The sequence below is a fragment of the Chlamydomonas reinhardtii genome, chromosome 10 (genome assembly GCF_000002595.2).
Source record: "Chlamydomonas reinhardtii strain CC-503 cw92 mt+ chromosome 10, whole genome shotgun sequence".
Taxonomy (NCBI): domain Eukaryota; kingdom Viridiplantae; phylum Chlorophyta; class Chlorophyceae; order Chlamydomonadales; family Chlamydomonadaceae; genus Chlamydomonas; species Chlamydomonas reinhardtii.
The window spans coordinates 2,503,692-2,528,333 of record NC_057013.1 but is presented as its reverse complement, the minus strand read 5'-3'; the positions used below and the strand labels follow the sequence as shown (position 1 = coordinate 2,528,333).

The window sequence follows — 24,642 nt, the reverse complement described above, 5'->3', positions numbered from 1 at the left end:
GATGCAGAAATTTATAGTGGACTGATAACCTGATCGAGACCAAGATCGAGCCAACACCTGCTGACAAGCCATACAGACGCAGTGCATCATGGGCATGAGACACTGCCAGAGCCACAGAAAGTCTCGCTCGTTGCTTACACACGAGGGTTTTCGAGCGCTGTGCCGGTTGACAGCCGCAGCACCTCTTTTTGCATCGTTCGATTGATCCATCCTCTAATGCTTGTGTACATCCATCACCTATCGGCAGTGCTACTTGTTCTCTCCTCTCTAAGCCCTCCTTGCCCGCGCTCCCAAAAGCAGTCGTGCAAGTTAGTCACTCCACTGAATGAAGTGCGCGGCGGCAGGGCTCTGCTGCGCCGCTCCGGATTAGGCACCCGCACGCTCTGCAGGCACCCTCTCACGTCTCAACCAAAATTTGAGGGCGAGTATGGAACGCATGTGTTCCTCCGCACCTCAGGTTTGCAACCAGACATATCAGAACTCACGAACTCACATCTGTGTGGCATGCACCACGCAAACACCCACGGAACGCAACAAAAACTGAAGACCCGGCGCTAACATGCCGCACAGGTACCCGCGGTTCCCCCGACCCTCCTGCTGCACAGTCTCTTCTCTCTCCAACATGAACCCACGCCGCTAGTTAACGCGCTCTAGTGATGTACATTAGTGTTGTACATAACACACGCGTACCAAGGCATCATGCTTTAAGCCAGCTGCTGGTTAGGCAAGCTGCTTACAGGCCCTTGCGCCAGTCAGCGGGCAGGGCGGTGCGCTTGATCTCGGGCTTGGACTTGCCAGTCCAGGGGTTGGTGCCGGCCTTGTCGGCGCTCGAGCTGGAGCTCGAGGCGGGGGCGTCACGCCAGCTGGCCGACGAGGAGCGGGCCGGGGCAGGGGCCGACGAGGCGGGGGCAGGGGAGTTGCTGCGCAGGCTCTCCAGCTCCTGCTTCCAGTTGGAGGGCAGGGCGCTGCGCGACGGGGTCACGGCCTTCTTGGAGGCAGAGCTGGAGCGGGCAGGGGCCGACGAGGCCGGGGCGGCGTCACGCCAGCTGGCCGACGAGGAGCGGGCCGGGGCAGGGGCCGACGAGGCGGGGGCGGGGGAGCTGCTGCGCAGGCTCTCCAGCTCCTGCTTCCAGTTGGAGGGCAGGGCGCTGCGCGACGGGGTCACAGCCTTCTTGGAGGAGCTGGAGCGGGCGGGGGCCGACGAGGCCGGGGCGGCATCACGCCAGCTGGCCGACGAGGAGCGGGCCGGGGCGGGGGCCGACGAGGCGGGGGCGGGGGAGCTGCTGCGCAGGCTCTCCAGCTCCTGCTTCCAGTTGGAGGGCAGGGCGCTGCGCGACGGGGTCACGGCCTTCTTGGAGGCAGAGCTGGAGCGGGCAGGGGCCGACGAGGCCGGGGCGGCGTCGCGCCAGCTGGCCGACGAGGAGCGGGCCGGGGCGGGGGCCGACGAGGCAGCCGAGGAGGAGCCGTTGCCGTTGCGCAGGCTCTCCAGCTCCTGGCGCCAGTTGGCGGGCAGGACGGAGCGGGTGGGGCTCACGCGGTTGGTGGCCGACGAGGCGCGGCTGCAGGGGCGAAGGGGCACCAGGGGAAACGGCAAGCAAACGTGTCAGTACACCAGTTGAGCAGCGTACTCAAACCGCGTACAACCGCGCTATCACTTAGCAAGATATGCACAGCCAGCTGCAGGTTCGAACTTGACTTAGGAAACAAGTGCGAAAAGGCCCGGCTGGCAGGCGAGCGGATAAGGGATCGCGGCGCGCCACACAACGCGAGCCGCTTTAAGCTGGACCCAGATGCATCTCATAGCTGCAGAAGTGTGCTCACCTGGCCTGCACGGTGGCAGTGGAAGACTCGCGCCAGCTGCCGCGGGCGGCGACCTTCACGGTCTGCAAGGGCGCGCGAAGGACAGTAACAGTCGCATCAGAAAGGCTGAAGAGCAAGGCGTGGTGGAGACTATGATCATAACAACCATTGCCATGCAGCTGCGCTGCTCGGCGCGCGAAGCCAAGCAAGCGCGGTCGTGTAACGGCATTTGCGCCGAGGCCAAGCTTGCAAGTCGCTCTGGTCGCCTATCAAGCCGCGCCATGAACCTGCCGCCTTGACACTACTGAAGAAGAAGTGCGATCAAGTGCCTCACCTTCACGCGGCCAGAGACGACCACGCGGGAAGCAGCGCCAACGCGCATCGACGAGATAGTGGCCATTGTTTTGGAGTGGTTCTGAAAGGTCGACGCTACAGATGGAGCGGCTGCGAGTGCTTGCCTGAAGGTGAATCTGTGCGCGCCGGCCGGCAAGCTTAAGTGCAAGCTGCCCGCGGCGATGGGCCATTCCGTACATTGTAGGAGGTTGTGGTAGGAGTTCCCCATTTCCTGGAGGAATGGCCCCGCCCCGCTCCTCAAATATGCATGTAATCAGCTTACTTGCATGAGCATATTTAATTGAGTGCACGGCCAGCATTCTCGCGGGGAGTTGTGAATTTCTTAGCAGGCCCAGGGCGAGGCCGAAACCCGATTGCAGGCATTCAAAACGTACATGGTGTATTGCCGTGAAGGTAAATAAATTCGGGTTCGGCTGGCAAGGCTTGCTGAGAAAGGACGCTGTTTCGCGACGGTCAACTCAGTCAACGGCTCACAGCTTATGGTCTTTTGTTTTCTTGAGTAGCTGCGATGGTCATGCTGCGCATAACGTAGCGCTCCAGGAGCACAGGGGCTGAGAGACCTGAGGGCACATGTCGCATGTCTCACATGTCGGTGAGGCGGTTTTGCGGAACCCTTCACTGTCGGAGGACGTCGATAGAAACCTGGCCACGGATGGGTTGCGTCCAAGTATACAGCCTCAGTTGGGTTTGTGGTTGCCGGCGCCCCCAAGGCCTTGGTCAGGCTGAGCACCGAAGAGGGCGGACACAGGGCAACTAGCGGGGGCCTGCCAACAGCTGAGTGCGACGACGAGCCCCACACGGCCACGCCTCATCCAGTGGTCTTGCGTGAGGTCTGCCAGACTGCCATGCATGTCAGCACAGGTGAACGGCTGGGCAGTGCGAGTAACCGTGGCGTCGCCCTGCCCGTAGCCCCGTCCATGGCCCCGCCTCGCCGCCGGCAATCACGTTCCGTCTGCCCCGTTGCAAGCTCTGTCCCCAATCATGTTCTGGCCTAATCCCTCACCCTGCCGTTGTCAAGCGTACCGTCCCTCCACTTAGCAGCCTCTATCCCTAACCCTGTCTGCCCGTGTCCCTGTCCCACTGGGGTGCACCTCGGCGTGCTGGCAACCACCATGCACGGCTGCACAGAGCCCCCAGATGATGTTATTGAGAATGCTGCGTAGCGCCTGACACAGTAGCCCTGTTGCTGCTCATGTTTTGGTGCGGAAGGAGCCCTGCCCCTTCCCCCCGTATGCCTGCTGCTGCTTTTCCAGCAGCCTTTCCCCCCAGGAAATGGACCACAACAGCCGACAGTGTACGGAATGGCCCATCATCGCGGCAGCTTGCACAGAAGCTCACTGGCCGGCGCACAATGCTTCGTCTCAGGGAAGCACTCGCAGCCGCTCCATCTGTAGCGTCAACGCCGGCACCCAGCTGCGGAGCGGGCATGAGAGGCCCGCCCGCCACGCCACGCCATAGTGTAGTCTCTGTGCCCCGTCCGAGACACACATCCCGAGATCCGAATGTCCTAATACAGTCACCATGCAAGTGCCACCGCAATTTAGCTATTGGGCTCCCTCGCGCGAGATAGCTTTACTCCGCCTACCGCCTACTATGCCACCGCCGCGAGCGCCAGACAGGCCTGGTCATCGACACACGCCACGGCATTTGGTCGTTGTGCCGCAACCTGGCTCCAATCGGCATTTGCACCGACACCTGACGTTCAGAGCTTGGCGGGAATACCGCCGGTCGAGAGACCAGCCTCCGCCGCCGCCCGGGTGACGATCTGAGACACGGCGTTCACCACGTTCTCCGCGCGGGGGTCCTGCAAGCCAGCAAGCCACGGCGGCAGCAGCCGTGGCGGCAAAGGGTTGAGGGGTGGTACATAGCAGGGATGCGCGGGAGTGTGAGTAGCACCTTGCAAACCGCACGCGCGCACACGCACACGTCTGAGCGGGCTTTCGTTTCGTTTATTACGCACACACACACATGCACGTACGGTACCGAATAAACAAAAACACGGGCCACGCACCTGTCCCAGCTGGATGTGCGAAAGCAAGCTCAGCGGCGTGACAGCCACCCAGCCGTTCTTGAGCGCGTACGCGTCATTGCCCTCCTCTTGGTCCCTGTGCGCGTGAGTGTGTGTGTGGGGCCAGCAGGCACATAACTGTCAGGACAACAGAAATCTCCATAACACAGAATGTCCATGATGCAGCAGCCGCTGCGCAGCGGCCATTGATGCCCGATGATCCCGCACTCGTCAACCTCCACATTGCAACCACTGCGCCCCTGTCCCTTGCCATCCGCCGCTCCTCCCCGCTCGAGTCACGCCACGCACGCATGAGCGCGGACACAGTATGTGCCAGTTCCCCTTTCCCTCCCCTAACACACACACACACACACACACACACACACACACAACTACACAAGTAACTCCTGCCCCGTCTGGGCGGGCTTCTGTATGCTTTTAGGTAACGCACACACACACACACACACACACACACACCGCCACTCACTCCTGCACCATGCCGGCATAGTTGCGGAACACGCGGCTGTTGGGCGTGTGCTCGTCGATCTCAGCCAGGTGCGGGCCGGGCGCCTCGGTCACCTCCTTGAAGGCAGGGAACACACACGCCAAACTCTGCAGGGCGGGCAGGGCCGGAGGCGGGGCCGGGGGCAGGGTGAAGCAGGGCAGGGCAGGACAGGGCGGAGAGGGGGGAGGCGGGGCAAGGCGGGCAGGGGAGGTAGGAGAGATAGCGAATAAGGGTGGGCGGGTGCATCAGGAGGAAGGCGGGGAGAGACGCACTCCCACACCCCTTCCGCTCCGCGCCGCCACAGGTGCGTCCTGCCCCAGGAGGCCTCCCTGCCCGTTCACCCACAATGCAAGATCCCGGTCTCCGCTGCCGCTTTTGCCGCCACTACACCCGCCACTAAGACGGGCCCGACTCCTTCAGCCCGCCGCCGCCTCCAGCTACTGCCACCTTCTGCCACTGCCACCTCCCGCTCCTGCCACCTCCTGCCACAGCCGCCCGCACCTGGCGCGCCAGGAACAACCCCTGAAGCATCTGGCCCTGCGCGATGGGGAAGTTGACGTTGATGACCACGCCCTTGAGCGAGGCCGCCGGCGCACGGCCGCCCGCCTCCTGCCCCGGCAGCACCCCCAGGGCCGCCTTGGCGAGCGCCACCGCCAGGCTGGCGGACACCGCGTAGTCGTCCGTCTTGCGCGCCAGGTGGTTGTCCAGTGAAAGTGCCATGGCGGGGATGCCCTGCGTGCGTGCGTGGGTGTGTAGGTGCGTATTAAAGAGCAAAATATGTGTGTGTTAAAGAGCACAAGGAAAAAATGTGTGTGTGTGTGTGTGCGTGTGCAGGTGTGTGTGTGTGTGTGTGTGGTAGGAAGGCACAAGGGAGAGGGTTGTGCGTGCATGTTGGGAGAGCAGAGTGGGACGGGTTCGACACTGTTAGATACCCCGCGCGTGTGGGGGAAATAGGTTGATCGAAACTGGGGGTTGACAGCGTGTTTGGCAAGGCGTTGGCGAGGCATGGGCTCTGTATGGCATATGGTTGCATCTCCAAGAAGGGCGGGTCTGACACTGTGGCACCATGCATCTGACGGCCCCGGGAGCGCCCGTCCCCACTCCCCAGTCACCCGGCCGTATCCCCCCCCCACCGCCTGGCTGGCCATCCTAGTCCGCCGGTCCGCTCCGCCACCTCGCACCTTGCATGCCGCCTCGCGCGCCGCGCCCACTGTCCCACTGTAGATGACATGCAATCCGGCGTTGTCGCCCCGGTTGATGCCGCTAATCATCAGGTCGAATGACACGTCCTGGCCAAGCGAGCGAGTGGCACGTAAGCAGGCCAAATAGGGCTGACTGCAATGTGTCGTTGCGCGTTCGCGTATCCCTCGCCAACCCACTTCCACGAGCATTCGCCTCCTTCTCACCCCTTCTTCATCCAGTCCTACTAGCGCCCCCTTCCCAGCCCCAAACACACACCAACCCGCGGCCTACCCCCACGGCCTACCCCCCACTCTCCTGGTATTCTGTTCCCAATGTTTTGACCTTGCAACCCCCACCCTTCATGCAGCTGCAGTTTCTCGTTGCAGCGCGACTGTTTACTTACACGGGATTGGTTCAAAGTTAACCCCCACCCTTCACCCCCACCAACTCCTAGCCCCCCACCCCCCACCCCCACCTGGAACACGGGGCTGCACAGCGCCAGCATGACACTGTCCGCGGGCGTGCCGTCCACCGCGTACGACTCCACCACACCCGCGGCTGGAGGGCGCAGGGGCGGGCAGGCCCAGAAGGCATGTGTCTGGCAGTGTCCCCGAGAACGGAAGGCGGTCGGCTCAAGAACTGGGATCCCCGTACACACCACGGGAGGCCTGCGCACACCTAATCTGATCCTAGAATCCCGCAGCGGGCTGCCTCGCTACCCATAGCATGCACAGGCCCGGGTTCCATCCAGCGGCTTTGCGCTCCCTTTCCCGCCGTCCCCGCGCCCCTCTCGCCGCCTGCTGCTCACTGGTGGGCTCGGTGGGCACGCAGCTGAGGTAGCGGCCCAGGGTGATGGCGTGCGACTGCGCGGAGCGCTCGCCCGAGGGCGCGCACACGTACACGTCCGCAAAGTCCGCCTGAAGGGAGGCAGAGGGTCGCGGGTGAAGGAGCTTGGGCAATGCCCGCCAAACCACAGGGCGTGGCCAGGGACACTGCCCGGGGAGGAGCCTAACGCCGCCAACCAGCAATGGATTATGTTTGCTGCGCTGATCCATGGTTACTCTGAACAGAATTCGCAGCTCAATTATCTGACCCAGAATTTGGCGCCTCCTATTCTCGATCGGCAACGGCCCCCTTGACCGACTGCGTCTGAACGTCAATTCATTACCTTCACTAGTTCTGCAACAAGCGCCTTAATGCCCGGGGCATTGATCCCGTCATCGTTAGAAATCAGAATGCGGGGTCGCGGCATCTTTGCGCTGGTCTCACAACTAGAAGCGCGAGGCAGAGGGTCAAGTCAAGTGAGGCAAATGTCAAGCTTAAGCGGCGCATAGTGGATGCTTATGGGCTTTATGGAATCAACGGATGGGGACTGCTTCGGCCGGCAAAGGCAAGTGACTTCCGCTCCTGTGGACGCAAGGGAAGGCGGCTGCTCATACTGCAGGATGATGTGGGGCAAAGGAGGGGAAGGGGACGAACGCCGGGAGTTCTGTTATCGGGGAGGGAAGGAGCAGTGTGCAGTTTCCTTGGCAGCCTGACGACAGCGGCAGGCGATAGGCAGGCGATTGGTATGCATTTGATACAAGCGCACGTCTTGCGCGTTTTTATTTTTGGGCGCTCGCTGCCGAGGCCGTAAATGTCGGTCGTATGGAGGTCGTTGGGCCGTTGGTACCGAGGCAAGTCCTCCAACCCGGTCCCAATTATAGGCTATCATAAGCAGAAATCTGCCATATGGTCAACCCTGGTATACCTTGTCAGCTTCATTAGTGTTGATTTGAGCTTAAACCATGGCGCTGTGACCATCTGCCCGCAACCGCGTTGGCCTCTTCACTGGCCCTGACAGCTCGAGCGAACATTCCATGATGTACGAGCTTCTTATAGTCGGCGCTGGGCCCGCGGCGCTGAGCGTGCTGTGTCGCCTGCTTGAAGAGGTGCGCCCTCGACATTGCCAGTCTGGGCCCGCCTCGCCTGAAAGGAGCCCGACGGCCCCTTTCGCAACAATCCTCTCTCAAGCCCCCAAATCCCTTGTAATTCTCATCAGGACCCTGACGATTCGGTGGACGGCTACCGCCGCGAGGTGAAGCCCAAGGCCAGCCTGCAGCGAGCCCAGCAGCACCAGGCTGGCTGCGGCCCGCGCCGTGACCGGCTGGTGCGCTGGCTGCGGGAGCGGGTGCTCATCGTGGACGAGCGCGGCAGCTGGATGTCGAGGTGGGACGAGCAGGTGTGTACGGCGGTACGGTGGTAGGGGGGGTTGGGGTGCTGCTCGCTTGGACCCTGACGTGTCCTGAACCCACACGGCCACACCGCACCTGCGCCGACGCCAGCAGCACTAACACCCCCCCTTCGCGTGGCTACCGCACCTGCTCGCAGTTCGCGGGCCTGGGCATTGCGCACCTGCGCTCCCCCAGCAGCGTGCACCCCGATCCCAGCAGCAGCTACAGCCTGGAGATGTGGGCGGAGCAGCGCCGCCGCTGCTGCGAGCTGCGGCCCATGGAGGTACGGATGCACGGGTGGGGCTTGATGGGGCTGCTGGGGCCGGGGCCGGGATGGGGTGAAGACTCCTGCGTCAAGCTAGCGCTAGGTGGAGGAAGCATGTATGCGCATCGGTAAAAGGCAGGCGGCTGCGGGCGGAGGCATCCGTGACGGCAGCAACGCAACCCACACCTGCCCACACCTGCACACACGCATGCCTACTAAATACTTCCACGCACCCACCTGCCCACATTCACACACGCACCAGGTAATGGGTAAGAGCGCCGACTTCCGCGGCCCCTTCGACCTGCCCGGCACCTCACTCTTCCGTGACTTTGTGGGCGCTGTGGTGCGGCGCTACTGCCTGGACAGCCCGGGGGCGGTGCGGCGGGCCAAGGCAAGTAGCGGCCCGGGCCGACAGGCTGGTTGGGCTGGGGTTAACTTTGAACCAATCCCGTAAGGAAACAGTCGCGCTGCAAGGGGAAACTGCAGCCGCATATGCGAGCTGTGGCACATCACCATAGGTAGTCGGGCGGGCTTGGGCAGCGTAGCAGCAGGTGGAAGGAGCAGTCCAGAGCAGCTCCGTTGGGCTGGGGCAGGGCCTGGGTTGTTGGGGTTGGGTTGGATGGCGGACCCAAACCCACATCAGTGGATGGAGAGGATAGGCCAGGGTGTTGTGGCCCTGCGGTCGGGCGTTGCTAGTGTGAGGCGGGGGGCCGTAGCAGCCAGGCTGACTGATGCTACGATCGAGCGAGGACGCCGGACTGGTGACCGATCCGTGTCTCCCTGCCACCCCCCATGCCGCAGGTGCTGCAGCTCACGCCGGTGCCCTACTGCGAGCCGGCCGCAGCCTCCACCACCTCCACCTCCACCTCCACCTCCTCCTCCGCGGGCACCGCCCCGCCCCGCTACTCGCACTGCGTGGCCACGCTCAGTGACGGCAGCCAGGTGGCGGCGCGGCGTGTGCTGCTGGCGGTGGGCTCAACCAACGTGCCCCGTCTGCCGCCCTTCGCTCACGGCTGGGTCGTGGCGCCCACGCCGCCCACACCCGTGCCAGTGCATGCCAGCAGCACGTCCAGCGCAACGTGCATGCCTACTGACATGATAAGAACGGCTGTGGGTGACACTGCTGATGAGGCAGCGCCCGCCGATGCCGTTGAGCCGCAGCCGCCCTCACAGCTGCCCGGCCCCAACAAGGTCTGCCTGGCACAACCCAAGCCACAGTACCTGCATTCAGACAATGCGCCCGATAATTTCACGCAGTCTGGGCCCTACGGTGACGCCCAGCAACCGGTTCATCTGCTGGCAGCAGCTGAGCCCGCCGCCGCGCTTCACAGCGAGCCGGCGGCGGCAGCACTGGTGAAGGCGGTGGAATCTGCAGCCGCCCCGCCCCCGCCCTGGGCTGGCCGCATGCTCCACGCCTGGGAAGTGGCCCGCTGCTTCTCCTGCCGCAAGCCGCGCGCGCTGGCACACTCGGGCGCTGACAACGACTGTGGCGCCGCTGCCTCCGCCGCTGCTGCGGGCGGCCGAGGCTGCAGCGGCGGCGCTGACAGCAGCTGCCGCAGCCTTGCGGGCCAGCGCGTGGTGGTGGTGGGCGGCGGTCTGACGGCGGCTCAGCTGGTGGCGCTGGCGGCACAGCACGGCAGTACCGACGTGGTCATGCTGGTGCGCCGCAAACTGCAGGTGCGTGGGTGGGCACAGGACAGGATATGTGCGTCGTGCGCTATCGGCCATCTAGCAGGGACACGCATGCGTGTCGCCTCGCCCACACTCAAGCCAGCGCCCTGCTTGACCACCTGTACACACGCCTTCACTCTCCGCCGCCGCGCTCAGCGCTCGCCCATCGCATTCCTCCGCAATTCCATTACTGCTGCCTTGCGTACACTGCCGCACATGCATGCATACAATAGCCTCACACCCAAGCCCCGGACCCCAAGCCCCCGACCCAAGTCTCCGATCCCCCATCCACCAACGTGTGCAACACAGGTGAAGCAGTTCGATGTGGATGTGCACTGGCTGGGCCGCATGCGCCAGGCGCACCTGCACGACTTTGGGCGGCTGGCGGGCGGCCCGGCGGCCCGGCTGGCGGCGCTGCGGGCGGCAGTGGGCGGCGGCAGCACCACGCCGGAGGCGGCGGCGGTGCTGCGGGCTCTGCAGGCCAAGGGCGTGTTGAGGGTGGAGGAAGAGGTGGAGGTGGAGGCGGCGGATTGGAGCGAGTGCTGCTGCGTGCCGCCGGGCGGGTTTGTGCCGCCGACAGCAGGCGCGCGGAGCACCGGCAGCAGCGGCAGAAGCAGCGGCAGCGGCGACGACGGCAGCGACTGCAGCAGTAGCAGCGCCAGCGAGGATGACTGCAGCCCTCGCACCCCCAGCAGCCGCGGCAGCTGCGGCAGCCCTCGCAGTCCCAGCACCTGCGGCAGAGGGGCCGGCACGGCTGCGGCGGCTTGCGCGCGCGGCTACGGCTCTCTACCTTGGGCGCCGCACCGTGCCGCCGGCTGCTGGCACCTCTACCTTTCCCGCCCGCTGGAGCGCCCCCAGTACCCCCAGCGCCACCAGGGGCCCGCCGAAAACAGCGGCACCCCCGGGCTCGCCTGCCGCCGCTACGGTGACGGTGACGACGACGACAGCGAGGGCGGGCTGCTGCTCCATGCCGACCACGTGTGGTGCGCCACGGGCAGTGTGGTGGACGCGGGTCGCGACCCGCTGCTGCGGCGGCTGCAGGCGCAGTGCCGTGTGGAGCTGCACGGCGGGCTGCCGGAGCTCACGCCCGAGCTCAGGTGCGTGCGCAGTCGTGTTGCTGTCTTGCACTCTTGCTTGCGTGCGCGCCGTGCTGTGTTCGGATCGGCGTGACTGTGAGAGCTCATCCCCCGTATAAGCCTCAGCCGCGCCACCGGACCAGACTCCAGCCCACGTGCCCTAACTGCCCCCTGCCCTAACTGCCCCTGCCCCAACCCTGGGCCCGCAGGTGGTGTGAGGGTCTGGACGTGTTCGTGGCGGGCGCCTACGCCGCCCTGCGCCTGGGGCCCGGCGCCGGCAACCTCATGGGCGCCCGCACCGCCGCCGTACGCCTGGTGCGGCTGTGGCAGCGTGAGGCCGGGGCCGACCTCTGTCCCTACATCAAGCCACCGCCGCCGCCGCAGCAGCTGCTGCAGCTGCAGCCGCAGCCTGCAGCACAAGAGGCGGGCGATGAGGCGCCGGAGGCCGTCGTGGCAAATTCAACAACGGCGTCAGCTGTGATCGAGCGCCGGCCAGGGCTGCTGGCCATGGCCACGTCATCACGGCGGCGCCCCAAGGGCCGCAAGGCCGCAGCTGAACAAGCGGCGGCGGCGGCGGCGGTGGTGGTGGTGGGGTCAAGCAGCACGCGGGGTCAACAGCCAGCGGGCCCGTGTGCGCAGGAGGCGGCTGGCGGTGGCGGTGGCACTGAGGTGGCTGAGGCGGTTGGGCGGGTGGAGTTGCAGCCGGCGGGTGCGTGTGAGCGACAGGCGCTGTGCTATTGCGACACCATTGTGCGCCGCGACACCGTGATCACGCCTGCGGCATGAGGGAAGCATGAGCTCGAGTGGCGACAAGCTTGATTGGCTGGCAGCATGCGGCAAGTGCCTCTTCTTTCTGCCGGATGCGTTTTGCACGGGTAAAATTAGATAAGTGGCGGTTCTCGGAATGCTCCGACTAACCGCCGAATAACTCGCTCGAGTACGTCACACACGTCTCCGCCGTACAGGAGTCGGGCTGGTAGGTGGGCAGCGGCGAGTGGGAGTTGGCAGTTGTACGAGCAGCTGGGAGGCTGCGTGCCAGGGCTGGACGTGCATGGACAGCATGGTACGTGACGCGAGTTGGGTAGCTGCGAGAGTGGGAGCGGATAGTTGCGCGGGCGGACGGCAGGGAAGCTGCGACCGGGGCTGCAGTCGAGCGCGCATCGCTGAGTGGCTGTTGGCGCGCGGCGCGACTGAGAGTGGACTTCTGCGCGGCTGGTGAAAGATGTGCACGTGCCACGCTGGACTCGCAGACTTGTTGTTGAATACCTATGCCACCAAGGGGCAGTTATACGACAAGCATTGGAGAAGCTGCCAGACTGCAGCAGAGCAGCTACCAATGGGTGTATTGGTGTATTGGTGCCTAGAGTGATGGAGACAAAGCTTACCTATACAATGCATGGGACCCATGGGGCGAGCACACGTTCATTGACGTAAGTTGGGTAGTTGGAGGGGGGGCGCTGGACGGCGGGGAGTCAGTCACGCACGCCGCGCTGCGCCACGCACCCGGCATGCGCGCCGCCCACGCGACCAGCACGTACATCGGGGGCTGGTCCAGCAGCACCGCGCATGCCAGCGGGATGGCGGTCTGCAGCATGGCGGGTACGTGTGCCGTGTCATCGTGCACGTGTACGGTATATGGCAATGGGGATGTCAAGACTGCGAGCGGGCCCTTAATCCCAACACACACAAGCAGCTGCATGCCAGTCCAGGCAGCTCCCCACTCTCATCACACGCGCTCTGTTCCTGTATACCTCACAACTTCTCTCTCGACTCTCGTCCACACTTCTCCGCATTTCCCTCAATCAAGCGCTCGCAGCTGCACCAGCTCTTGACGACATGGCCAGTTCCTGCAGCAGCGCCGCCTCTGCTCACCCTACATCTCACCTTCGCCTTACGACTCACAAGCACACATGCGCATCTCAGCGCCACTCAATCATTGCCAGCATACTTCATCACCGCGTTCACTCCTTTCTCCATGTGGGACACGCAAGTTCATTGTCACCTGCTCCACGACGCTTGATTCTGGCACGAACGTGCCGCGCTTTAGTTCGTTTGCTGCTACAGCATTAATTCGGATACTAAATCATCGTACAACATGGTCGTCTGTGCACACGAACATGGCATGACGGTATCCCGTACCACTGCTGTGACGGACGTGTATTAACCACACCACTGCGCTCACTCAAACATCGATCCGATCCCCTCTCTACTTTCCCACTCTCGCACCTCAACCACGCCGCCTCAATCACCTGTTGCCGCCATGCTTGCCCACGAGGACGCCCACCACCCCAGCTGCTGCGGCAGCTCAAGCCCGCGCATGAGCAGCCTCTCCAATCACGCCGCCGCTGCGCCCCCATGAATGGCTCTCCAGCCACGTCTCCAGTACTCACACACCCGTCGCCCAGCCTATTACCCCTACATAACCCCACAACCGGAATGCCTATGTGCACATGGGACCGCGGCGCCGCGGCTCCCTCATGCCCGCCTCCAGCACTATCTCCGGCGGCACGAACCCTAGGTTCAAAAACGCCGCCAGCGGGTCCCCGCCGTCCGCCGCGTATGTGACGTACACCTCGTCCCCAACCGCCAACGGCAACGGCTCGCCGTACCGGCTGCTCTCAACCACCGCGTACGACACTTCTCGCACCGGGTCGCCAGTTGCCTCCGGAGCTTCCTCGAGCGTCATGCCGCGGGGTCGTGGGGCTCCCAGCGTGTGGTTGCACAGGTCGATGAAGGGAGCCAGGCCTAGGTCCGGCTCGTGGCCGTACGCCCGCGACAGAACCTGCACCAACGCAGTACCGTAACAGCAGAACAGCTTGAACAGCTCATCTGTAGGGTTGTGCCGCCCCTGAGAAATAGAAATATAGCCTAGAACAATTCTACATTAATATAATGTAGTTTTGAGAAGTTCTGCAGAGGAGGGGTAGAGCGTTTCCGCAGTAGAACGTGCCGAAATCTGGACCCAGTCGCTGCAAAATTGGCGGTAAAGCAGAGGTTTTCACTCCTTTCTGTGTCAAACACTCGTACGTCAAATAACTATTAGTTATCAAACAATGGCACAGCATGCTGACAAGCCGGACCCTCCGGGAAAGCCCAACGAGTCCAAAACCTAAAAGTATGGCGACAAGCAGCTGGGCGCCGCTACGTACGCTGCCACTCTGAAATAGGCAGTATGATCGAACATATCATGCGGAAGTTGGGTTTGGGTGGCGTGCCACACGCGGACACGCCAGACCAGGGGCGACGAAGCCCAGTTCGACCCCACCCACACGGTTTCCCGTCCCACCGAGTCATGCAAACGTCTGGATCCAGATGAGCGGCTATCCCAGTAAAATGCCAGCCCGGAAAAGTCATCAGGCTAAGAGATAGACTCGAGCTTCTATTGCTAATCCTACTGTTCTAGATTAGTTATAGGGAGAACTAACATTAGAAGGAATTTGATTCTCAGGGGCGGCACAACCCTACTCATCTGGGTTGGTTGGGATGGCTAAAGGTCACTGAATGCTGAGGACGCGCGCGAGCTCACCTGCCCCATGCCCCACACCACGTCCTCAACGTCCAGCTCCACATCAAGGTGTCGGCCGTACATCCGTACAGCCGCCTCCGCCCTGCCGTACACGCCAGCCCGCGCTCGCTCCACCGCTGCCCCCCAGCCCTCCGCCGTCGGCCCCAGCGCCACCAGCGCCGCCTTTAGCTGCTGCGGCGGCATCGCCCAGGCGCAGGACGGCGCCGCCGGCAGTGACTGGATGTAGGGCGCCCAGAAGCTCTGGTCGCCGCGCGCCCGCTCCACCGCGACCAGCAGCCCTAGCTGCGCCACCGCCGGCAGGGCCTGGCTGCCGCTTGCGTCAGTGGGCCTGCGCGCACCGCCCGCGCCCCACAGCGGCAGCTTCAAGCCGCTGAGCAGGCCAGCACCCGGGCCTTGGGAGGCTGGAGCGGAGCGGCTGCCGCTGCTGCTGCTGCGCTGTATCTTTTCGTCCAGCGGCCGCAGAAAGGCGCGAGCGTTGTCGGTGGTCAGGTAGAGGTTCTGCGGGACGTGGGATACGGTGTGTGACTGTGTGGGAGGAAAGGCTCCAGGCGCACATCAGGAGGCCGGCAGGACAACCCGGGTTTGGCCTTCGAGCCTGCAGCTCAGCTTGACTGCCTTGGTGGTGGGGCTGAGCTGCCAGTTGGCATGCAGTTTCCATTCAGTTTCCAGGGTGGAAAGCTGTCTCCCTTGTCCGGGTAGCCGGGTGTGATGGCCTGGCGTACTCACCTCCGGGACCACAAGGATAGGGTCTTCCACGTCTTCGCGGGTAAGCGGTGACGAGGCAACAACGCCGCGGCACCCGCATGGAGCGTTGTCCGTAAGCCGAATGCTTGTGTGGATGAAGCCTCCATGAGCTGTAATCCACTCGCGAAGCGAGCGTTCCACCGCACGAGTCGCGCTGTCCGCCGGTTTAAGCGCGGGACTCCACGTTTGTGCCTGCGGTGCTGTGAATACATCTACAGTTGAAGCCCTCACTACAAGTTTGGGCCGGGCGACGCGAAGTGAGGTTTGGAAGGTTTGAGAAGAAGAGTGGATGCATCCCCCGGACGCCACAGAACGGGAGCCCATGTTGCTCTTCTATGCATCACAAGTAGTGTGCTGGCTGACTTTATGTACAGTGGCTCACTATGCAGTCGACTTACCCGGCGCAAGCGGGTGAAATGCGGTGTGCATGGAAACTCGTTAAGTGCAGCTGTTTGTTCGGCACTTGTCAATTAGTTACAATTCAACACACATATAACCATTACCAGGGTGGTCTCGCACTGAATTTGGCTGGGGCGCGATTTTCACTGGACTATTGACAGACCTGACGTCTATTGTTAGGACGCACTAAAATGTCAATGCCTATGCAGCGTCCCATGGCTGGCGGGGCCCGGGCCGGCCAGGTTCAGCGGTCATCGGCCGCCCTGCGCTCGGTCGCGAGCCAAGTGCCGTTCACGGCCCACCGCGCCAACTTCAGCAGCAAGCGTGTTCTGCGCCAGGACGCACGCGTCGAGGCTCCCTCGCGCGTGGTCGTCGTGCGGGCTGAGGTCGGTCAGGGGCACGAGTGTTGCACCACCTAGCCTCGCCTGCGCTTGCCTCGGCTCCTGCTGCCACCCCCATGCACCTGTTTGCGTCCAACCCACATCGCCGACACCCACCCAACGCGCAAACTCCCTCTAAGGGACATGTCCGCTCCGGCCTAGTCGCGTATGACGCAGTCCCGGCCTCCCGTACTCCTCCCGGCCCCCGGCCCCCTGCAGCAGGCCGACCTGACTGGCCTGACGCCCGGCCACCCCTACCCCTGGGAGGAGGACTTCGACCTGTTGGGCGACAAGGTGAAGGAGGTGACGGACCAGCTGCTGCCCGACCTGCGCGGCTGCAACATCTGGCTGGTGAGCAGGCGGGGGAGGAGGCTGCTCTGGCGGAGGAGGCTGTGCGGTGGCGCAGGCCGGGAGGGGAAGACGCGATGGGAGGTGGTGGCTCAGCAGCAGCAGCAGCAGTGCCGTGTGCTGCCGTGTTGCTGCTGTGCTGCTGTGTTGCCAGGGAGATGGGTGGGCTGATAAGGTTGTGTGGTCGTGGGTCCGACGCCGGAGCAATGTGGCAGCTTGTACTGCTGGGCCCAGTGCTCGGCGCGGCGTTGCGGTGGGAGGAGGGGGGTAGCTCAATCCGGGACCCGAAGCAAGCCAACCGAGTGAACCCAAACCCGGGGGGCGGCGTGCATGGGGCGAGTGCACTAGGAATCGTTTTGTGTGGTGGTGTGTGAAAATGGCCGGCCGCTGTAGTTTGGTGCCCAGGCCAGGATTGCGGTTCGGCATGGGAGTGGGGACAGACGCGTGCGCGTCAGTGGGATTGGGGCATGAGTGGGATAACCGGTCGCAGCGGGGGTATGCGCTGGGTGCGCGGGTGTGCGCGCCGACCGGCAGGTCGGACGACCCCATCTGGGGACTTGTGTCGGCCGGCTCTCAGCGCCTGGGCGGACGTAGCCTGTGCGTGTGTACGGTACACGTGTTGGGGCACACTGAGGGCAAATGTTTCCCCGCCAGCGCGGAGCCGTGCCGGCACGCACTCCCTGGCCTCCTTACCCGCCTTAGCTCCCCCTTCCGGGCGCCTCCCCACCCTTCCAACGTGGCAACCCTCCCCCCCGCATCCCCTGCCCCTCTTACCCCTCTCCCCTCCCAACGCCACGCACCCCTCTACCCCGCTACCCCTCCTTTCCAGGTGGGCATGATGGGCAGCGGCAAGAGCACCGTGGGCAAGATGCTGGCCAACACACTCAAATACGCCTTCTTTGACACCGACTCGGTGATCGAGTTGGCGCACGACAAGAAGCCCGTCAGCCAGATATTCGCGGAGGAGGGGCAGGACTACTTCCGGCAGTGCGAGTCGCAGGTGCGGCGTGCGGCGAATAGCCGTCATGCGAGACGGGGGGCCAGGGTTGCGGGTTTTGTGGGTGCGTGGGGTGGGATGGGAAGGGGTGGGCTGCAGTGTACGTGGACTCTTGTGTACTGAGTGCGGCGTCAGCACCCGCCCATGCAGACGCACACATACACGCACAGGATCGACCCTCTCACCTTGTAATCTCTGCCACCTGCCTGCACTCACAGATCATCAAGGAGCTGTCGCCCTACCGCAACCTGGTCATCTCCACGGGCGGCGGCGCCGTGCTCAAGCCCCAGAACTGGGGCTACATGCACCTGGGCATTGTGGCCTGGCTCAACGGAGACACGGAGCTGCTGGCACGCCGGTGAGAGCGGAGCGGGCAGGCGGCAGGGGGGCAGGCGGCAGGAGCCAGGGGGGTTGGGGGGCTGGGGGCAGGGGGGCTGGGGGCAGGCGGCAGGGGGCAGGGAGCGGGGTGGCGGCCTCTGTGTGCGTGTGAACCGTGGGAACCGTGCGGGGCGCCTGAGGGCATCCTTACAGCCATGACCTTAAGGTGGGTGCGCCTTTCACGACTACTGCCTTGCCGTGACTCACCACCGCCGCCATCACCACGCCATGGCCGTGCAGTGTGGCCAAGGACGGCATTGAGAAGCGGCCGCTGCTGGCAGCTGACGCGCCGGAGGGGGCGGACATGCAGCAGGTCGCCAAGACCAAGCTGGACGCGCTGCTGGAGGACCGCCGCAAGTGAGGCGGTGGGGTCCGGGGCCGTGGGGGCGAGAATGAGGCACACTGGCAGATGAAGACGGAGGGCCGGCGGGCTGGCCCGCAACGCAGTCCGGTCAAAGCCACGCCAACCTGATTGGGTCGACGGAGCAGTTCAAGCGGGAAGGGTCGCAGCAACGCGGGACATCAGCAGTTTGCAGGCGGGGTGGGGGTGGGGGCGTCAATACCACCAGCGACTCACAAACCAATTTCCACGTACAACAGTCCAAAACCCCCGTGGACACAACTGGCATACCCAGATCCCCTCGCTCTCACTCGCCCTCCTCCTCCTTCTCCTCTTCTCCCCTCGTCCTCACTCCTCCACCTCCTCCATTCACTCCCACGCTCCCGCAGGTACTACGAGAACGCGGACGTGGTGGTGACGCTGGAGGGCTACGGCAAGGACCTGGAGGACGGCGCGCCAACCGCCGCCGTCATGTACCGCCTGCTTACAGCCATCAACGACAAGGTGCAGGCCAAGAAGCGCGAGCAGGCGGAGCGCATGAACTTCACCATCGAGGGTGCGGACCAGCTCAAGACGATGCGCACCATGGATAGCCCCGCGGGCGGGCTGCAGCTAGACGGCAACCAGGCGCCGTGAGGAGTGAGCGGTGACGGAGTTGGAGTTGGGGTTGAGAGAGGAGAGTGGGAAGGGGAAGGTAGAGGGGAGAGGGGCAGCGCGGTGCTGTGGGGCGTGTGGGGCGGAGAAGTTATGTGTGCGAGGCGCAGTCGCGCAGACACGGGGTGGACATGCATGAGGCGGCGCCGGGAGACGTACCAGAAGCAAGGCGGCCGGTGGGCAGAGCAGTGTGTAGCGTGCGGGGCGGTGGAATTGTCGTGTGGGGAGTCACGTGAGCCGGAGGTAGAGCCGCTGCGACTGGGCGGCCCAGCAAGTCAGCTCCAGATTTTGACGGGCAGCGGTTCGCTCTGGTGATTGCGGTGGTTTAAATGGGGCTGCTGCACGCCATCCGGAGGAAGATTGTGATGCTGCGGAAAAGGGGAAGACCGAGTGTGTAACTGTACAGGAATCATCATGGCTGCTGGAGGAAGCATCCTGGCGGGAAGGGTTACCGGGGGGGTCGGGAGGGGCTCACGGGCTGTGCATGGGGCCTTCATGAGTTGTGGCCCTGGCGAGCGCCACGGTGAGTTGGCCCCTAGAACGGCAGACATCGTTGGCGCTGCTACCAAAAGACATAGCTGTCGCTAAGCATTACGTCCGCTTTAATTCAAATTAGCCGATAGACAAGAGCTGCGACCACACAACTGACCATGCGCGTCGCTCTCCTTCTCTTCGCGCTCTCCGCGCTCATAGCCCGCCCGTACGCAGCACAGGTATGTAGGCTACTACATGGGAGTGACAGCTTAGAAAGCGCTTGTAAAGGAGTTGCGGAGCTCATCCTCCACTGGCATGTCTCAGCAGACACCAACCACTGCTACCCCGTTCTCCCCTGCACGCACGCATGCCGCACAGTTTGGGGTGAAGGCGACAGACTCTGAGGAGGGAGACTACTCGTGTAACTGGGAGCGCGGCGGCAAGCGCTGCTGCGGGACCCTGAAGAACCCTGGCGCCGCGCATGGCTGGCGGCAGGACGAGACGGGTGAGACGAGCCAGCAGCAGGAGGCAGCGGTCCACGCGCTGCGCTGGGGCACCAGGACGCTGCTGAAATTGTTTCATCCGTTGATAAGAGGGGTTGCTGGTGGAGGCGCGCTCAATGGGCTCCCAACGGGTGTTGGGGTTGCACCAGGGGCTGTTGGGCGTGCCGCCGTGCCGCTGCCGGGGCCCAGTGTATTCTGTACTATACCTCGCCGCACGCCCGCGCTCAACCCAGTGTCGCCCAAATCCCCCCGATGTCGTGCAGACCACTGCTTCCCCGCCTCGGCCAGTGACCACATGGTGTGCTGCGTTGACATCCAGGTGAGGAGGGCGGTCCAGCCTGAGATCCCTCCTTGAGTCCTCGTCATCCTCCTGCCTGCTTATATCTTGTGCTGCCGCCACCCCGCATCATCTCCAGTAACATACTTACATCGCAGCATTTTGGGTTGCGATATGCAAACTAGCCTGCATGGCCCCCTACACATCTGCACGCGCAGTCTGTGGACAACGAGACGAACGAGGACGACCCCACTGTCGCCCACCACAACCCGCTGTCTGGGCCCATCCGCCGCAACTCCGACGCATCCTCCTACTCCTGGTGAGTGGACCGCAGTCATCTGAATGTAAGCGAGTCTGGGTCATTCGTTCGTGTGCGCACTTGGTCCCTGCCCCCTGCCACTCCAGTTCCTCGCCATGCCTCCCCGCTGAATGACGGGCACACCGCCTCCCTGTGCCGCCTCCCTCCCCCCGCAGGTGCACGTGCTCCGTGTCCATTTGTGAGAAACAGCTCAAAGGTCGCGTGGCCTGGGTGGGCCGCCCCGGCCGCACGTGATGCGCCCATTGCATGGCGTGTTGTTGTTGGAGAGGGGGGTAGGTGACGTACAGCACGTGAGCTGAGGCGATGAAACCTTGGAAAAGTGACGTGGCAAGGCTTGGGGCCCCGGGTAGACGTGTGACGTGCTGAGCCACGGTAGTTTGGCTGCTGGTTGACTGAACACGCACACTGCCCGCCACCTGTTAAGTCGCCACGCCGTACTTCACGGTGCATTGTGCGTGGGCATTGCATGCATCGCAGGAGCATTCATTCTTGGTCTGTATATACTGGTTGTTGGGAGTAGGCACGGAGTAGGACACTGCAATTGCCCAGTACATAGCACAGCGCGTGGCGCTTGGACGGCCTGCGAAGTTGAATAACTTACAGATGCAGAAGGCCCGTGCAAAAACTTGAACCTCGTGAAACGCTGTGAGCGCCGGTGCGCCCTTATGTTTCTGAACGTGCCAGTGTAACGTATTATTGATGCAAGTTCTGCCGCTGCTAGATTGCCCCACAGAAACTGGAACGTGCGTGCGCCTGGCTCGGGCGCCTAATCCCTCTGCCAGTCTGCCGCGCCCGGGCCACCAATTCGCCGTCGTGTTTGGCAACAATAAGTATGATCTATGCCGCCATCCCAAGATGCACCCCTGCGAGAAATGAATGCCCCAAACCTGGCGACAACCGCCCCACATGACACGGGTACGGCGGTGTGCCCAACCTTGTGTGCGACAGCATCAACTAACATGGCGTGGGGCAACAGCCCACAACCGTGCAACAACGCATGCACACGATTACGACTGCGTGGCAGTCAAATGCTGGCATCATTGCTGTCTTCGAGCTACGTGTCGTCGTACCGAGCGTGCTCTACATGCGAACCCTTATATGAACAAAGGATGTGGTAGTGTGTATGCGTGTATGTGTGCAAATATGTGCAATGTGGCCTACCTATGATGCGGACCGAAGCATCAGCTTCCCATATCACAAAAACCCACCCATGAAGTATTGCAGCAGTCCACAAAGTCCAACACAACTTATGCCTCAATCATCCGGCGTGAGAGGCCGCGCTTGCCGGGCCGGGGGCTGGGCCGGGCCCGAGGAGAAGGGCGGCTCTTAATCTTAGGAGAAGCAGCGGGCTTGCGTGGCTCAATCGAGGGCTTGGGGCCGGGGCCGCCTGCGGGAGCGCCGCCGTCCTCAGGCCGGGGGCCGGGGGCACCGCCTGCAGGCACAGGGCTACGCGCAGAGCTGTCCCCGGGCTCAGGGCCAGGAGCAGGGCCGTTCTCGGGCCGGGGGCCGGGGGCGCTGTCCTCGGGTTGTGGGCCACGCACAGGGCTGCCCTCGGGCTTGGCGCCAGGAGCGGGGCTGCCCTCAGGGCGGGGGCCAGCGGGCTTCGGTCCGGGGGTGCTAGCAGCGGGGGAGGTGCCACTGTCACCGCCGCTGCTGCTGCCGCTGGCAGAACTTGAGGTTTCATCATCCTCGTGTGCCACGTGGAAGGGCGCCGTCCAGGTAATGGCCAGCGGGGAGTAGTCGTACTGCGTGGCAGCCGGGGTGCAGCTGCCGGCCTGCAGGCACGAAGGTGTGGCGCGCGGAGGGCCGTGGTGAGTCTCACGCGGAGTAGGCCGCAAGTGCAAGGGTATATGGGACATGAAAAGGCAAAGCAAGTGTCTAATGTAGTTGCGGCCTGATAAACAAAATTGCACCCAGCCCAGGCACCGACGATCATGGAAATACGTCGCCCCCACGCCGGAGACTGCCCAGCCCCCCCGCAAGTGCAAGGGATACGGGTTCTAGAAGCGAAGCTGGGATGCCCGACCGCGATTGCGCCATGCGACGCAGGCAACAAACGTTATCAAAACTTACGCTCGTGGACATGCAGCCACGGAAGCAGCGGGTGATGTAAGGCGGGGCGAGGTTCGCAGTGACGTGGTAGTGGTAGAAGGAGTAGGTGGCATCCGTGTGGCCGCCGCACTCGTCCAGGTCAGTGGGGGCCACGCCGTTGTCGCCGTACGCGCCGTAGATGGGGATGGAGTCCAGCATGATGCCGTACAGGGGCGAGTGCTTACCGGCAGTGTCCGCGTACACGCAGCCTTTGCCGGGCTCGCTATGGTAGTGGTACTGCCCGCCAGGAGCGGCGTGGCCGCGGCAGTTATCAAGTGTGGCTCCCTCGTAAATAATAGCATCCCTGCCCAGGGCGTCAGCATCTGTGGCAGGCGGGGCAGCAGCACCGGGCAGAGGGCTCAGGAGGAAGTGGTATGTGCAGCATGAGGCGTGGGAGTGGTACGGCAGAGCGAGGGCGGGGCAGCATGGGGTTTGGGAGAGGAGCCTGGCCCAAGGCTTGCAGCGTCCATGGTGCATCGGCATTCAGACTGTTCGGTGCTGATAGGCAGTCCTTCACGCACGTGTACGGTACATGCAGACAGCTGCTGCAAACGCCACGTGTGCAAATGCTGGCCCTAGCTGGCCCCGGTACCGCCGGTGGCTCAGACCAGCTTACCATTGAAGATGGGGATGCTGTGAGTCCAGGAGAGCACCATGCAAGCAGCATGCGGGCGTTGGGCAAGTACCATGGTAAGTGTCCTTATTTCCTGGTACCGGAGGGCAACTGGTCTGATGCCCTCCCTGCCCTAGGCCACTTGAATGCGTTGCGGCGTGTTCAGAAGCTAGGCGTCATTCACTCACCCGTTTACAGCATAGCCAATGGGTCCCAGCATTATGTTGGGGTTTGCGGTGCCGTCGGCCTTAATGCGGCTGTGGTAGGTTGGGGCGGCGGCAATGATGGGGGCCACGCGGAAGGTGACGGAGGTGTTCTGGAAGCTGGGGGTGTTGGATGTGGTCTGGCCGAAGGGCGAGTACTGGGGGCAGCCGCTGAAGAACTGCGCGGGGAGGGGAGGCAGGGCAAGTGGGGGCCGTTAGCAGCGCCCATATGCAGGAGGGATGGCCGGTGGTTAGGGCAAACATGGGCGTAGGCCAGGGGTGCCCCTGGGCTGGGGCCGCTAGAGCGAGCGCGGGAAAAACGGGGTGCCGTAGGAGAGCATATCCGCATTTCTTGTGGACACAGCCTACTCCCATGATTCCGTACCCCCGTCCGTTCCCAATCCTCCTCAGACGAAGCCTGGCGACGACCGCACACGCCCCTGTCCCCCAACAACAATCCTCACAATCCTGCACCCCTGTCCTCACCATCTTGTACGTGTCAGAGTTGCGTGCCACCTCCACCGTGTCCACGCCCGAGGTGGTGTTTGGGCAGGCCGCGTTGTTGCCGCCACCGCCTCCGCCTCCGCCACCGCTGGGCATTATATCGCCAGGGCTGCCGCCCGGCATCAGGCCTCCGGGCCCGCCACCCTGCCCGCCCTGCCCACCCTGCCCTCCTGGGCCACCCGGGCCGCCGGGGCCCCCGAGGCCACCGGGGCCACCACCTCCACCACCGCGACCAGGCTGAGCATAGGCACCAGAAACAAGGAGGACGGCAAGCGCGACCAGAACACGGTTGTGAGGTGGCATATTTGCACGCGACTGAGCTGAGTGGGAGCTGGAAGCTTTCTATTTGCTTTTTAACAAAAGTGACTGACTTGGTTAATGCTAGTGGCCAGGTTACTGCTGCAGCAGGGCCCTGAAGTGAGAGGCAAGCTTCGCTCTGCTCTTTTGTAGACTTTCAAGCGGCCACTCATTTTATATCCTCAGAGTGCTCTACGAGAAGACGCGGCAGCTACAGAAAGTGTGTTGGCGAAGAGTATACGAGCTCACGAGTTGCGACAGTTAGCGCTCGCCTCCGGTTTCCAGCGCCCGAGCTGTGATATACGCCTTGAGCATCTCACAAGCCAATGGTTTGCTCAGGTGCTGACACGTGCGCCCGGGCGTGTACGTGCGCATGAACTAGCATGTCCACGACATACCGAGTCCCACAAGCGGCTGAGGGCATTTAAACACACAGCAGTACTATATTGCTGAGCTGAAGATCGTAGACGGCGACATTCGTCATGGACACTCGAAGGGCCACAATGTCAGTTGGCATCCCT

General features: G+C 63.3%; 7 protein-coding genes across 8 annotated transcripts; 3 read left to right on the top strand and 4 right to left on the bottom strand.

Moving 5' to 3' along the window:
• Nucleotide 1: 1 nt before the first annotated feature.
• On the bottom strand, nucleotides 2-2,259 carry CHLRE_10g436550v5 (uncharacterized protein). The gene is made up of 3 exons (XM_001690532.2): nucleotides 2,135-2,259; nucleotides 1,822-1,883; nucleotides 2-1,559 (listed from the first exon to the last, which is right to left on the bottom strand). Exons 1-3 carry the CDS (start codon nucleotides 2,198-2,200, stop codon nucleotides 734-736), a joined length of 954 nt encoding a protein of 317 aa, XP_001690584.2. The 5' UTR covers nucleotides 2,201-2,259; the 3' UTR covers nucleotides 2-733.
• An 830-nt stretch (nucleotides 2,260-3,089) lies between these two features.
• Nucleotides 3,090-7,181, bottom strand: CHLRE_10g436500v5 (uncharacterized protein). The gene is made up of 8 exons (XM_001690533.3): nucleotides 7,018-7,181; nucleotides 6,658-6,766; nucleotides 6,325-6,407; nucleotides 5,849-5,956; nucleotides 5,169-5,399; nucleotides 4,650-4,774; nucleotides 4,166-4,259; nucleotides 3,090-3,958 (listed from the first exon to the last, which is right to left on the bottom strand). The coding sequence occupies exons 1-8, from the start codon at nucleotides 7,099-7,101 to the stop codon at nucleotides 3,857-3,859; spliced, it is 936 nt and encodes a 311-aa protein (XP_001690585.1). The 5' UTR covers nucleotides 7,102-7,181; the 3' UTR covers nucleotides 3,090-3,856.
• A 100-nt stretch (nucleotides 7,182-7,281) lies between these two features.
• CHLRE_10g436450v5 (uncharacterized protein) lies at nucleotides 7,282-12,717 on the top strand. 2 transcript variants are annotated; one of them, XM_043066728.1, is made up of 7 exons: nucleotides 7,282-7,780; nucleotides 7,891-8,070; nucleotides 8,220-8,345; nucleotides 8,590-8,718; nucleotides 9,129-10,004; nucleotides 10,308-11,095; nucleotides 11,284-12,717. In XM_043066728.1, the coding sequence occupies exons 2-7, from the start codon at nucleotides 8,050-8,052 to the stop codon at nucleotides 11,858-11,860; spliced, it is 2,517 nt and encodes an 838-aa protein (XP_042920125.1). In that variant the 5' UTR covers nucleotides 7,282-7,780; nucleotides 7,891-8,049; the 3' UTR covers nucleotides 11,861-12,717. The 2 variants fall into 2 exon arrangements, with proteins under 2 accessions (XP_042920125.1, XP_042920124.1); XM_043066727.1 differs by having other exon boundaries at nucleotides 7,562-7,780.
• Nucleotides 12,718-12,730: 13 nt separating this feature from the next.
• CHLRE_10g436400v5 (uncharacterized protein) lies at nucleotides 12,731-15,731 on the bottom strand. Its single transcript, XM_043066726.1, has 3 exons — nucleotides 15,327-15,731; nucleotides 14,601-15,098; nucleotides 12,731-13,856 (listed from the first exon to the last, which is right to left on the bottom strand). Exons 1-3 carry the CDS (start codon nucleotides 15,666-15,668, stop codon nucleotides 13,515-13,517), a joined length of 1,182 nt encoding a protein of 393 aa, XP_042920123.1. The 5' UTR covers nucleotides 15,669-15,731; the 3' UTR covers nucleotides 12,731-13,514.
• Nucleotides 15,732-15,841: 110 nt separating this feature from the next.
• CHLRE_10g436350v5 (uncharacterized protein) lies at nucleotides 15,842-19,250 on the top strand. Its single transcript, XM_043066725.1, has 6 exons — nucleotides 15,842-16,129; nucleotides 16,346-16,474; nucleotides 17,301-17,471; nucleotides 17,687-17,826; nucleotides 18,087-18,203; nucleotides 18,576-19,250. Exons 1-6 carry the CDS (start codon nucleotides 15,935-15,937, stop codon nucleotides 18,820-18,822), a joined length of 999 nt encoding a protein of 332 aa, XP_042920122.1. The 5' UTR covers nucleotides 15,842-15,934; the 3' UTR covers nucleotides 18,823-19,250.
• A 131-nt stretch (nucleotides 19,251-19,381) lies between these two features.
• On the top strand, nucleotides 19,382-21,114 carry CHLRE_10g436300v5 (uncharacterized protein). The gene is made up of 5 exons (XM_001690351.2): nucleotides 19,382-19,553; nucleotides 19,693-19,819; nucleotides 20,081-20,136; nucleotides 20,313-20,413; nucleotides 20,569-21,114. Exons 1-5 carry the CDS (start codon nucleotides 19,491-19,493, stop codon nucleotides 20,645-20,647), a joined length of 426 nt encoding a protein of 141 aa, XP_001690403.1. The 5' UTR covers nucleotides 19,382-19,490; the 3' UTR covers nucleotides 20,648-21,114.
• Nucleotides 21,115-21,239: 125 nt separating this feature from the next.
• Nucleotides 21,240-24,581, bottom strand: CHLRE_10g436250v5 (uncharacterized protein). The gene is made up of 5 exons (XM_001690535.2): nucleotides 23,807-24,581; nucleotides 23,306-23,499; nucleotides 23,121-23,137; nucleotides 22,487-22,827; nucleotides 21,240-22,188 (listed from the first exon to the last, which is right to left on the bottom strand). The coding sequence occupies exons 1-5, from the start codon at nucleotides 24,125-24,127 to the stop codon at nucleotides 21,661-21,663; spliced, it is 1,401 nt and encodes a 466-aa protein (XP_001690587.2). The 5' UTR covers nucleotides 24,128-24,581; the 3' UTR covers nucleotides 21,240-21,660.
• Nucleotides 24,582-24,642: the final 61 nt, after the last annotated feature.